This window comes from Pyxicephalus adspersus, chromosome 5 (genome assembly GCF_032062135.1).
Source record: "Pyxicephalus adspersus chromosome 5, UCB_Pads_2.0, whole genome shotgun sequence".
NCBI lineage: Eukaryota > Metazoa > Chordata > Amphibia > Anura > Pyxicephalidae > Pyxicephalus > Pyxicephalus adspersus.
The window spans coordinates 142229873-142243843 of NC_092862.1; the positions used below are offsets into that span (position 1 = coordinate 142229873).

General features: G+C 42.0%; 2 protein-coding genes across 3 annotated transcripts in view; one reads left to right on the forward strand and one right to left on the reverse strand.

Moving 5' to 3' along the window:
- Positions 1-5544, reverse strand: part of ANKMY2 (ankyrin repeat and MYND domain containing 2) — a 27773-nt gene extending 22229 nt beyond the window's left edge. The window contains exon 1 of one of the 2 annotated variants that reach the window (XM_072412962.1): positions 5369-5543. In XM_072412962.1, coding sequence (XP_072269063.1) covers positions 5369-5432 — 64 coding nt within the window. In that variant the 5' untranslated portion in view covers positions 5433-5543. Of the gene's footprint in view, positions 1-5368 lie in introns of both variants that reach the window. The other variant, XM_072412963.1, reaches the window with a different exon arrangement.
- Positions 5545-5780: 236 nt separating this feature from the next.
- The window catches only part of BZW2 (basic leucine zipper and W2 domains 2), a 52528-nt gene continuing 44337 nt past the window's right edge, over positions 5781-13971 (forward strand). The window contains exon 1 of the mRNA XM_072412965.1: positions 5781-5889. The gene's annotated coding sequence lies outside the window, so the exon portion shown is untranslated. The remainder of the gene's footprint in view (positions 5890-13971) is intronic.

Genomic DNA, 13971 nt, shown 5'->3' on the forward strand with positions numbered 1-13971 from the left:
ATACACAGCCCTCCCACCTACCTACCCTATACACAGCCCTCCCACCTACCCACCCTATACACAGCCCTCCCACCTACCCACCCCATACACAGCCTTCCCACCTACCCACCCCATACACAGCCTTCCCACCTACCTAGCCCATACACAGCTCTTCCACCTACCTAGCCCATACACAGCTCTCCCACCTACCTAGCCCATACACAGCCTTCCCACCTACCTACCCCATACACAGCCTTCCCAACGCTCCTCTTCTGCTGCCTCTCTTTGTAGTTCTCTTCACTGGCTTCCATTTCATCTTAGAACCAATCTCATCTCCTGTGCTTTGCTTTCGAAATCCCCCCCACAGTTCTTGCCCCACTAACCTTTCTGCCCTGATAGAAAAATACCCCCCTAGCCACTCACTTCGTTCCTTTCAATGACCTACTAATGACTTCACTCATAACCTCATCACACGCACGGCTCCAAGACCTTTCTAGAGCTGCCCCAACTCTCTGCAATGGTCCTCCTCGTCCTATTTGGCTTGCTCCTACTTTCTGCTTCTTTAAAAGAGCCCTTAAAACCCAACACTTCAACCTTACCTATCTGTCTTCCGTCACCCTAAAGGTGCGTACACACTTCCAATTTTTATCGTTCAAAACGAACGACGAACGATCGATTGGGCAAAAAATCGTTCGTAAAAAAGTAACCAACGACGCCGACGAACGAGGAAAGTCGTTGGAAACGAACGACCGGACCGGCGGATCGGATTAGACGACGATCGTTGAACATCGTTCGTGTGTACAGTCGTTCGGTGATCGTCCATGGTCTGAGCATGCGTAATGAACGAACGTTCGTTCACTTTCCTGTCGTGCACATAGTTCCTCTATCGCTCAAACGATCGTATCTATTGTGTGTACAATATCTACGAACGATCGTGTCGTTATCTCTATGTGCAGTATCGGTGCTATACAATCGTTCGTAGATATCGTGCAGGATCGTTCGTTTTCCAACGATAATAATTGGAAGTGTGTACGTAGCTTTACTACTCACCCACCATTCCATATCTCCCTCTTATTGTGTGATACTTCCCCCACCTCTTAGATTGTAAGCTCTTCTTTATACCGTCAACATATTAAGCAGCACTGTACATTCAATACAGACAAAAACACAGGAAGAGGAGAGGACCTACCTAGCTTACAATCTAAGAATTGGGTAAATAGCATTATCTGTTCATCATGTATGTCCTGTCCTACAAAGGGTTAACCAAAGATTAGTCACCAGACAGAAATCTGCCATCTCCCCAATTAGAATTATCTGCTGGTTGCTGCTGTAATCACCGCAGATTATGTCTTTAATTATGCCTAGTGCAGCTTACTACAAAACACGCATTTCATAACCACTGCCCAGCATCTGACTCCGTGCCCTCAATATACAGCTCTCATATCAGAAACTATTCTCAGCTTTTATTGGAACCTAAAATAAAAAGCCGAGCCCCCTGGAAATAAGTAACGTGGCCTGTACCCCTGAGGTTTGGATTTATCTAGAAGTCGTGTTCCTGGTAGCCTGGAGTTTTTATATTCTCTATGGGACTTCATTGTTTCCTTCTAAGAGCTTTCATCTTAGAATGCAACCCCAAAATATAATTGGACTTGAAATGATGGACTTAATAAAAGAATCTCTATGATGCAGTCTATTAGTAGCATTACCAGCAGTTGTGTTCAATCCGGACAATTATCTTGTAAAATCAGCTAAGACGTTCTAACCTCTCCTCCTCCTGTGTCACCGTCTGTATCTGTCTGTCATTTACAGCCCCTATTTAATGTACAGCGCTGCGTAATATGTTGGTGCTATATAAATACTGTTTAATTATAAAAGAAATAACAGCAACAGGTTTTAGACACAAGAATAAATGCCGATCATTGCCGACCCCCTGCAGTATTTAATGGTTTCTCCCAATCTTTGGATAGCATAGTCTGTTAAAGTATATCTGCATGGAGTTTGCAGGTTCTCCTCGTGTTTGTGTGGGTTTCCTGCCACAATCCAAAAACAGGCAGGTTAATTGGTTTCCCCCCCTCAAAATTGCCCATTGACTGTAAAAATGACATATGACTATGGTAGGGAGATTGTGAGCTTCTTTGAGGGACAGCTAGTGACATGACTATGGACTTTGTACAGCACTGCGTAATATGTCGGCGCTATTTAAATACTAATTATTAATATTCAGGTAGCCCTAATCCAACACACAATAACACCTCCCATTATTCACACGAAGAAGTGTATTATTTCACCCCACAGAACACTCGATGTGAATGAGCCCTACAATAAACTTGTCATGGTGGAGGCTTCCATTGTAACCTCTCTATCTGGAAATGCTAGGTGTCTGGCTGTCATATTGACACTCTGGCTTCAATACTTTGACCCGGAGCAATCAGTCTCATAGGGACTTCACACTTTTCCATTTCAGGTCAGTGAAAGCAATAAAATTATTAAATGCAGAAGTAAACTGTACGGCTCTGTAAACAATTTGATAGCAGCAGCAATAACGAGGATATTTAGTTCTGAATAAACTAATAAAAAAGATTCCCACAGTGTTTCATCTCTGAGTCATGTGACCAGAAATCATGGTGGTAACGCACTGAGGCACCGATGTCTGCAGATTATCAATTTAAATTGGTAAATGTAAAACTATCGAGGGTCATGTGACCTAAAAAAAAAGGTTTTGATTCAGACTTTTTGTCTGATTGAAAATGAATCTGCTCATTGGCCATGCAAACCAAAGCAACAGGTTTACTTAAAGCAAACCATCCATCCCACTTCCCATAGAACTGGTGACCATATAACCTCACTGATGCAGATTTCATCTCTGCCGCCATCTTTGTTTCCAAAGCCATTGTCACCAATGCGGAACCTGTGCATGAACAAGAACTCTCCTGAGATATTCTCATCACATATTCAGGAGGATCCGGAACAGTCACTATGCATGGACAATGGAAACGAATGAGGACGTTGGAAGGAGAACTTCTGGGGAAAAAAAAGGTACCTTGGGAGGGGAGGAAGAATTTTTTAGGGAATAGTAAAAGCCCTGAAATGATTATATATATATGGTTGTTATTTCTACAAAAGATCTGTCTCATTAAACTTACAACTAGGGATGAGCGAGAATGCCTCTGACATTTTTGCGAAAATTTCCTCAAACTTCCGATGGGCCTGCAAACTTTCATTGAATCGATTTCGCAGACCCATTGGGAGATCGAGAAAATCATTACAGGATGATTCCCACGGCTGCATTCACTCATGATGAGCACAGCCGTGGTACTTCCATGGAGAATCTCTATCCATGAACACATACTACAGGGCTGCAAGAGCAATCAGGGGAGCGGAGGTCCCAAAAAATTTGATCTCGATAGCCAAATTTACACAGGCCGTTCTCACGTGTTTGGATCACTCAGTCGCTCACTCACCCCTACTTACAACCCCCTCACCTCTCTTATCTAACTACTGGTTTTGGGGTGACCCTAATGGGAAACAGATGTTCAGGGACTGTGTACGCCAACGTCTCTCAACCTTTTTGAACCCTTAAAATAACTTTCAGGTCTCAGGGAACCCCTTTTATAATTCCTATATCCACAGATCACAGTAAATTAGTGTAATGGTCAGTGGGATGAATTCCTCTTACATTGCTGGCCGTTAGCCGAATAGCCAAAAACATCATTGGGGTCACTTATACTGACCTAAGAAGCACAAACTGCTAACTGTTCAAGGAACCCCCAGCAACCTCTGGAGGAACCCTGGTTGAGATACACCAGTATTCTCTCCAGATTTTTTTTAAGCTGGGTAGGAGGAAGCTGTAGGCGAGTGGCTGCCCCTGTATTGTGACCCAACTTTTTAGTAACCACCCAAAAACTTGCAGGTTGCTACTGAAAAAAGCTGGGCGGTGCGCACAGTTAAAAGGGGCCGGGGAGAACACTGATCACTACTGTAAGGTATCAAAATTTATTTTCAGTACCCTCTTAACCAGGGGTGTAGTGGGGCAGGCACGCTGTACCCTCACTTTTTTCGGGGAATGAGGCGTTTACATAACAAGGACGCACTCAGCATTCATAACATTCACTATTACCGTGCCCCCTCTTCTATTTCTACCGCTACACCCCTGCTCTCAAAGCGTACCTAAACTCAGAAATTTCACTTTACATAAAAAGGTAGACAACCTTTTTATGTTAGGTTAAAATTCTGTTTGTTTTTGTTTTTTTTTTTTAAGTGAAACACCCTTTATATTAAAAAAAAAAAAAAAGGGTGCAGCACAGCTCCCTAATTCTCAATCACCTAGGCAATCGAGAATGAATTGGAGCGCAGCCTGCCGGGATACCTACGTCATGCATCGCGGGAGGCTGTTGGGCCCTCCTTCTGCTAATGCCGGAGCATCCCAGGCATGAGCAGTAGGAACCTTTCCGCGCAAAGAAAATAATTTGCAGATCATGCGCAGTGAAATCGGCAAGTTTTTTTTCCATCCTTTGTCACCCAATCTCGTGCCTGGGCTCGGGTGACGTAGGAAGAAGAGCAGAAGAAGGTGGCGCCTGGAGCGCCAGTTCCGGGACGACGCAGGACACCCCTGGATAGATTGGACCGCCCCGCGGAACTGAAGAGGTGTTTTTGTTTTTTTTTGGCAGTTTTCAGTTTAGTTCCTCTTTACAACCCGGGATTTGACCAGCTAGGTCAGATCTAAGAGCTAAGCACACTTTTGTGATGTTATAACACGCAGTGCATCACAAAAAATAGTATTGTGCTATCCTGTGTTGTGTTGCATTGAAATCAAAAGATTTTTTTTTTAATGGTTCTGGAACATTCTGATTTTTTAACACCTAACGTGCAGTAATAATGGAAGGATTTGACTTGTACAGACATGACGAGTTTGATTCTGTCGCTGGAGATCGCTGCGCGGGATTGTTGCCATGGCAGGTACATGCTCACCAGCTTCCATGGCGGCACTCCCTCGACGGGCAAGGTGTTGCTGCAGGGGCATGGGATTTTGCAGCGTTGCCATTGGTGGCGGATCAACATTGTGGGAACTGGCAGAACATTATATATCATTTAAAGTGGTCTGGTCACCAACACGGTCTTTAGGTTGATCTGAGCCGCCGGTCTGGCATTCAGCCATACAGAATGTCACCCCCATAGGAAAAGATAAATGGAATGTTATAGTGAGGATTACCAATGCCTGGTGTTACATGACCACAAGTCTTATAATCAAGAAATGAATGGCTGCTGATTTTGAACACCCAATGACACTTTCAGAACCAAGGGGGGTGCTGCATTGACAGGCCCCAGCCAGGAGCCATTACATTTCCCTCTATACACCCACAGAAAGCACCCCCTGCCATGGCACACTTACCTTTAGAGATAACCTGCACCAGCTCCTTCTCCTCCTCAGTCAGCTCTCCCTTCCTAGGCGCCATGCCGCTTCCTCCTGCCGAACTGTAAATCAGCTGTGACAGATACAATGTATCCAGTTATCACATACACTTCCTCTCACGCTGCTGTACGTCAGCCACAATCCGCCATTTTTACTCCTGGCAGCCCTCAATGTGCTAAGCACGCCTACGGCGCAGTCCACTCAACCGGGGGGAGCCTACTTTAGATATCCCACGTAATACTGTAAAAAATGAATTCCTAATATAATAATATTGTGTTTACTATCGTGCACTAATTATATTGTATTAGTAGAGAAAGTGGGGATTGAGAAATGACAAGGTTGTGAAAATGCTCCCCCTTTTTCCTCAGGCGCAGTTGGTATGGCCCTCGAAGCTGTGCGCACTGCTGCTGGCTGCCAGTGAGAGTCAGTCGTAGAGGCGGCTGTCCTTCAGTGGTGTCCTATTGTCTGCTGGTGACAGGGAGACAGCCCGAGCCGCACAGGTAAGAGCACCTGTCATACATAGATACCCTGTGCACTGCTACAAGACCAAACATTGCCACCCATGCCAGGCACATTGGGCTATGCCACCCTGGACCGCCTGCCATTGGCTGCTGTGTGTGTGGGATGCCAGGGAATGGCAGCTTTATTACTCCTTTTATTATTATTATTATTATTACTATTTTTTTTTTATTGGCTTTGTGTGGTTGCTGATGATTTGCAGTCGCCCCACAACGGCAGCGCTTTATCAAATTATATTAACTGCGAGCTGTGTGTCATCTTTTGATGGGAAATGTTATCGTCATATCATCTGTTTTTTTTAATTTTTTATTCATTATTATTATTTTTGGGTTTTTAACATTTTTTTGTGTTTTATTTATTTTTGTATTTTTAATTAATTTTTTATTTTTATTATTTTTTTTTTGTATTTTATTTTTTATTATTATTAATAAGGTTGTTGTTGTTGTTTTTTATTTTTTTGTGTTTTAATTATTTTATTTATTTTTTATTAATAAATATTATTATTATTATTATTAATAATTTTATATTTTATTTTTTATTATTTAATATTTTTGTATTTTATTTTTATTATTTTTTTTAATTTTTATGAAAGTTTTTTTTTTTTTTGTATTTTATTTTTGATTGTTTTTTTTTAATTTTGTTTGTATTTTATTTTAATTATTTTATATTTATTATTAATAATATTATCTTACATGGAACTTTTTGTTTTGTGTTTTTTCCTTACAATTAATTTTTTTTATCTTATATTGTCTTTTTTTTTTTAATCCTTCATAATTTTATTGTTATTAATATTAATGACACCTGTAACTTTTTCAGACCCCCATGTTGTTGGACTTTTAATCCAGTGACACAAGATTATTATCATCAAACTATTACTGTAATTATTTTTATGTAAATATATCAAATAAAAATCTTTGGCTGAACTTCATTTTATAATTTTTTTTAAATCTAATATTTTGATTGTTTTTATTTTTTTATTTTTAATATGTTTTAAAAATATGTTATATATATATTTGAAACTCCACTTTTTAATAATGCTTTTTTTGGGGGGTTGCAGTGCCTTTGCCACCTCCTCACACAGGAAATGCTGCTGCTTGGGAAGCTCCTTTTGGAAAGAATAGAGGGGCTGCAGGGAGTGGTACTAGTACTGCCAGCGCTGCGTAATATGTTGGTGCTATATAAATCCTGTTTATTGATAATAATAATAATAACAGCTGTCACATGTGCAAATGCCTGTTCTTTTTGAACCAGCGCTGCCGGGCACGTGTTCAAGCAGCTGGCAAGGTTGCTGGGGGTTTGTTGTACATTGAGCAGTTTGCACCTCTCAGGTCAGTTTAGGTGACACCAATTATATTTTTGTCTGTGATCTGTAAGGGTGACATTCTTCCCAATAGCCAGCAATGTAAGAGGAATTCTTCCCACTGACCACCACACTAATATACTGTGAGCTGTGTATATAGTAGTTATTGAAGACCTGAATGTTATTTCAATGGTTCCCCCATGGTAAAAGGTTGAGAAACGCTGATTTAGGAGCAGGAAGCTTGTGGTACACTATGGTGCTTTACAACACAACTCTTAATGTTCTTTTAATAAGTTTATTGCAGGATTAATGTATCTTTAGATTGTAAAAGTATTTGTTAAACCTGCAGGAAGCCATATTTGCTTGTTCACACCTTCAGTCTGTTCTCTTTGCCCATTTCTTTTACAGAATAGTGATGGTGAGAATTTGTGGTTGGTGTGAGTGGAATTCTGCTTGGATAAAATAAAGGGTTATTTTATTTTGTAGAATTATAATGTGCATGGTAAGCCTGCACAGTTATCATTTCATTATCAGCCGTGCATTATAGGTGGACGAACGTGAAACCCCATTGAAGTCTAATGGAAACGAATCTTGCTTTTTAGATTGTCCTGTTCAATTTTCTTTACTAATAGGCTAACTACTGTAAAAGAAAAAGACAAGAAGATATGCGGGGTTTTACATTTTTAGCTAAACCCTTTTCAAAGCAAAGACAGAATGGGACAGGATATGGGATGGCAGAGAGTGTGTACGTTCCCCTTACTTTTTATAGCAACCCCATGTCTTCCCATAACATTGGGTATCCAATTGTTGAGAGAGAGGATTTCTTCCCCACAAATGTGAGAAAAAGGCCGTACCCCTCAACAATGGGATACCCAATATTGAGGGACAGGGATTCCTCCTGGCATTCAGCCTTTCAAAAATGATATAGGATCGCCAACCTTTTCGGACCAGCGGACCACTAAATTTACCGGCTCTGGACCGCGCATGCGCAGAGAGCTGGGTGTCACTAAAAGGGGAAGAAACCGCCCCCATAGTGACGTCATGATGCCAGAACCTGTCCACTCTCCCATCGCAGATCTGAGCCTGTCCAGAGACACAACTACAACAGTCCTGGGAGCCGTATGGGGAATGTGGTCCATGGCTCTGGCCGGTGCATCACCCCAGCGGAGTCCTAATCCTGACCTTGCTCAGGGGCGCACCAGAGCCGCAGACCGAAATTTTCTCGTAGACCACTGGTTGGCATCCGCTGATATTGGGGTTTTTTGGTGTGATTATGCTGAAATCTGGAAGCTTTTTCACCCAGGGGGATTAGTATCAGTACCCCATTCCCTGAAATGTTTAATAAAAAAACACAATATGGAGAAATTTGAGGCAGCAAAAAGGCACCATTTAGAAAAGCTTATTTTATTATTTATTGCCATCTACCCATTTGCTGCTTTCTTTCATTTTCAGACTTTGAGCTGCTATATCATAAATAGAAAACTAACATTTTTCCTATACTTCAGCCTTTCTCAACATATTTAACCTAGAGGAACCCTTGAGATGACTTTCAGGTCTCCAGGTAACCCCTTCTATAATTCCTATTTCCACAGCTCACAGTATATTAGTGTGGGGGTCAATGGGAAGAATTCCTCTTACATTGCTGGCCATTGGGAAGAATGTCACCCCTACAGATAGCTAAAAAGATCATTGGTGTCACTTATACTGACCTGAGAGGTCCAAACTGCTCATTGCTCAAGAAACCCCCAGCAACCTCTAGAGGAACCCAGATCTATATCTACACATTAAGAGGATGAAGTAACATAAATAGCAGGTGGTGACAGACTAGAGGTATCTACAGCCCTTGAAAGACATTCAACTAATCCAGAATTTATCCACATTTATTTGTATGCATCTCCATGATCCTGGCTAATACCTTTTGCCTGAGCTTGCTTTGCAGAAAATTCATCATCCAGGGCAGCTTCAATCAATCAGAAATGTTCTCTCCAAACCTGCCCAGGTCAGCTTCACTAATTGGCATGATAATTCTCTATAAGATTGGTAGAGATCCAATAAGGAAATTGGGAATAAGGTAACTGATAACCGTGCAGTACAGGTAGAAAGCACAGGAAGTTCCGGCAGGATCATCAGGTTTTTTTTTTTGCACTTATGGAATTGATACAAATAAAGAATTTTGATAAGCAGGGGAGAAAATACGAGTTTACTTTTAGTGTTTACATGACCTTTAAATCAAAGGAACAGCACTGAAACCAGGCAATTATTGTTTCTCAAAGCCGAGGTCAGCAATAGCAGCTTACTTCTGTCGCGTACCTCTTAAGTGGTTTTTCCATGCTATACAGTACATATCCCTCAGGAGGGGTTTCAGGATTCAGGAACATTCCTCTGGGAGGAAGCTTCAGGGCTCACCCGATACATCATTAAAGGAATATATATATATATATATATATATATATATACTTGACAATTCAGCATATGGTGGAGAAATTCTGATGTTACATTAAAATGAATCTGCAAAGCAACCAATACCCATAAATTGTATGCACAGCAAGAAAAAGCCAACTCATTTCTTCCCCTTTCTACCTATTTGTGCTGTCAAAAGGGCTACCAGAACTTTAAAGAGAAGGAGCCATGCATGACTTTAAGAAAAGTCAAGATTTGCATGTAGTACAGAATGTGGTTGTTCACCTTCCTTATCAGCTATAGTCATAGCGCTGTTAATATTCTTTTGCTGACAACTCTATGCACTTCTTATCCTGCATATGTTTTTTTTCTCGGCAAGGATGTCAATTACCTTTATTGTCATAGATGTGCCCCTTATATATTATCATTTTAATACTGAAAAGCTTGCTTCATTATAAGTGCACTTGCCCTATAGTAATCCACTCTCCCGCTTCATAAATCTATGCTTGTTCATATCCAATATGGACGGTTCTCCCATGTGTTCACATTCTAATACTGCAGTAGACACGCATGCTCATGGACTTCTGTGGCACTGCCTCCACTTGGGCCCCATAGAGGTACATCAGGCTGTAATAAAGAGGCATGTCTCCTGCGGCTATGGAAGGTAAATGAACAGGAAAGCCACTGTCCCTTAGATATGGTTGAATTTGGATTTTTAAGATGGGGGGAGCATAAGGAACTCATCAGCCATGCTGCAGTACAAAGAGCATGCAAAAAGAAGAGAGAGTGACATAGATGAGTCTACTGTAGTCTCCCTTTACTGTCCAATCAGAAACAGGGGGAGGGACAAGACCTATAAGCATTGCTTAATGACTGCTGAGAAAAATCAGGTCACCTGCCAGATGGCTGTGCAAGGCTCCGAAATATAAATTCTTTGGCAGGCAAAAAAGCCCCCATAGGTATTTCATATCTGTATTTATCAGTTTACCTTTAAATATTTTGGATGGCGAATTTCCCTGTAAAGCGTTTTTCTTTGTCTTCGAAATGCCAGGCGTTTGGTGAGCTCTCAAATTAATTATCTGGGCTCTGTCGGGAGTCGTCATCACTCTCAGAGCCGGGGGTTCCATTGTTTTAAGTCAAGGCGGAAAATAATTTTCTTTTACTCTTTTAATGATATTTTTAGAGTAAATACAAGTAAGTGGCACTGCAATTTTAAAAAGCATTAGCGGAACAGCAGGGATCTTCTTCTTGGCCGGTGCTAAGATCCTGCTGATCATTCTGCTGGTTTTATTTTGTAAGATCTTTATTGACTATGTTATTATTATTTATGTTTCCGTTTTACAATTGTAATGAGTTTGGTTTATTGTGAAGGCTCGCACTGGAGTATAGAAATGGTTCTGCTTGAAGGGAGGGTATTTTCACATCAGATTTTGAGCTGTTTTGGAATTGATGCCCTGCGTTTAAAATGTGATGAAGTAATCATAGCCATTAGATTGTGAGCCCTTTTGAGGGACAGCTAGTGACATGACTATGGACTTTGTACAGCACTGCATAATATGTTGCCGTTATATAAACACTGTATAATAATAATAACCTTTCCTATTCTTTAGCATGTTCTTCCCTGCAGCTGACCGCCACTCGCTTTATGAGCTAGTCGACACCCAGAGTTATTCAACTTTTTCTTATAAGCCCAGGATGTCATGGACATCCCCCCTAAGTATGTGGTACCACCCTGGCCTGCGAGAATGCTGCAGAGAAAGACACATGGATCACTTTGTGAGCTTCATTCTCTGCAGAATTCAGGAGCACCCATCAGCTTGGGTCAGAGCTGAAGAGAAAGGGCTGAAGATTTCCTTTCCCAGCAAGAGATGTGCTAAAAGAATAGGGGAGTAAAGCTTCTTTAATGGACTATGGGTGTCTTTTGAATGGCACAGTACTTGAATAGCACGCTACTCAGATGCGCTCTTGCTGTATGACCATTTTCCTTATTATTAAGGTGTTTTCCAGGCCTCCTATTGCAATGTGCAAACTTACCTACGCGTCTTCTTCTGTCTCTTAAACCCTCATTACTTACTCACCATTCTATATCCCCCCTTCCATTGTGTGATACTTCCCCCACCTCTTAGATTGTAAGCTCTTCGGGTCAGGGTCCTCTCCTCCTCCTGTGTCACTGTCTGTATCTGTCTTTCATTTGCAACCCCTATTTGATGTACAGCGCTGTGCTATATTCTGAACTGGCGCGAAAAGTGGGAATCTGCTAAGTGAACCTGTCACTACTTTAGCAAAGCCAATATATAAGCCTCAGGGACCACAAAGGAACACTTTGGCACTGTGAGCCGGGTGATGTCCTGCTGCTCCTTTACTGTCCAGTCAACAGGTGAGTCTAGGAAATTGGCAGCTCTTTGTGACCGGACTGCTAGATAGCGTCTCACCCTTTTAGCTAAGAACATGTGTAGTATCTGTTCTTATGAGTTTCGGGTTTAGGAGAACCCTGGTGTAGGGGTGGTTCTACCTGCCGTTTATAATCCCCAGATTGAAATGTACTGGGGGGGGGGTTGCCGCCAGAACTATTTCCTGCTGATAGGGACTGACCTTGCTTGGTCTTGCTAGAGGTTTGAGAAAATAAGCCTGCAGGTGAGAGTGTCAGCCTAGGGGTGCATGAATATTTCACTAGGGGTTCGTGGACCCTTCCACATTTTTTGTACAGTACCTTGGTCACTGTCACTTTTTTTCAAATCTGCCTCTTGGGTTGAGCTTTTGGCTACAACTGGAAGAACTTATATAGCAACCAGAAGGCCAGCCATTGTGAATTGACTTTGCCGCCCACATCACTTATTTTTCCATGCCAATTTCTCAGACTGGTAGGGCTTAAGGTCTTCATGTCCGGCTCGTCTCCACTGTAGGGTTTCCCTTTGGTGGAACCTCAGCCCAGAACATGGATGGATCTGGCTTCAGATGGTCCCCCTTGGGAAAGGGATCTGCCCGGTTTTGGATGGGCAGGACCAAGTTTACAATCCTTGTCCCACCAAGGGCTTTGGGTACCAAGGTGTTCAAGGTAAGGGACCTTTATCTCTTGGGGAATAGGTTTTTGTTTTGCACTGGGTTTCGATATCTGAGGGTGCCCATAAAACAAAAACCTATTCCCCAAGAGATAAAGGTCCCTTACCTTGAACACCTTGGTACATTAAGCCCTTGATGGGACAAAGATTGTAAACTTGGTCCTGCCCATCCAACACCGGGCCGATCCCTTTTCCTAGGGGACCACCTGGAGCCAGATCCATCCAGAAACAAAAACACAAGATTGGCTGAATTGAATTGCATATATATATATATATATATATATATATATATATATATATATATATATATATATATATATATGTAATATACTGTTTTTCCATTAGATGAGAAATTCTTTTTGTATATAAGAAGATGACCAGGGAGAGAGGTGGTAATGCAGGGAGTGTGATCAGCATTGCTAATCCCTTGTTTGACAAATGGGCTCCGGTAACTGGTAACGGCAGGTCACTGGCTGCTAATCGGCTCTGCGCGCTCACACTGTGTATGAACTGAATCCATAGTAACCAGGATGGGGACACGCGATCTGGGAGCGCAAAAATGGATTTCATGTCACCGGCATCTCTGCGAATTGATAATCTGATTCGGAGAAAGGGGCCTCAGACGTTTGAGTGGCGCCATGTGATTTGATTTAAAGTGTATTGATTGGTCCGGGTAAATGCAGCGATCTTAAAATGAATCCATCGATCTGTGAAAATCCAGTTCTTTTAACTGTTTCATGGATGTAGGTTGCTAAACTACTAATCGGGGTGGGGAAAAAATGCCATTAGTGTGGTGCCATTAGTAGGCTGGCTTAATGGCAAGGCCCGGGCACCATCAGTGTCTCGGCACCTAGCAATGTACCTTCACACCCACCAGTGCCTATATAGTTCCAGCCATGACACCATCAAAGTAGAAAAGTTTGAGGGATTAAGCATATAAAATAGTTGGTAAATTCTGAACACAATTACTGGGGAGGCTTCTTTCACTCCAATGGCCCTAATATTGGGTACCGATTTCCTCCTGTCAAGCCCAGCAATAAAGGGAATACTTAACCGCTTACCCCAAAGAGGAGACCTTATTCCACCTACTGAACACAATGATGGGGCACATTTTCTAATTCTGAACTCAATAATAGGACATAAATCCACCTCCTGACCACACTGTACTTGCCCATCCCAATGATGAGGCACCATTCCTCTTGCTGACCCCAGAGATAGGGCTCAGTTCTTCTTGCCAACCCCAATGATAAGGCACCATATCTCTTTTGCGACCCCAAAGATGGAGCTCGGCTCTTCTACTTGCC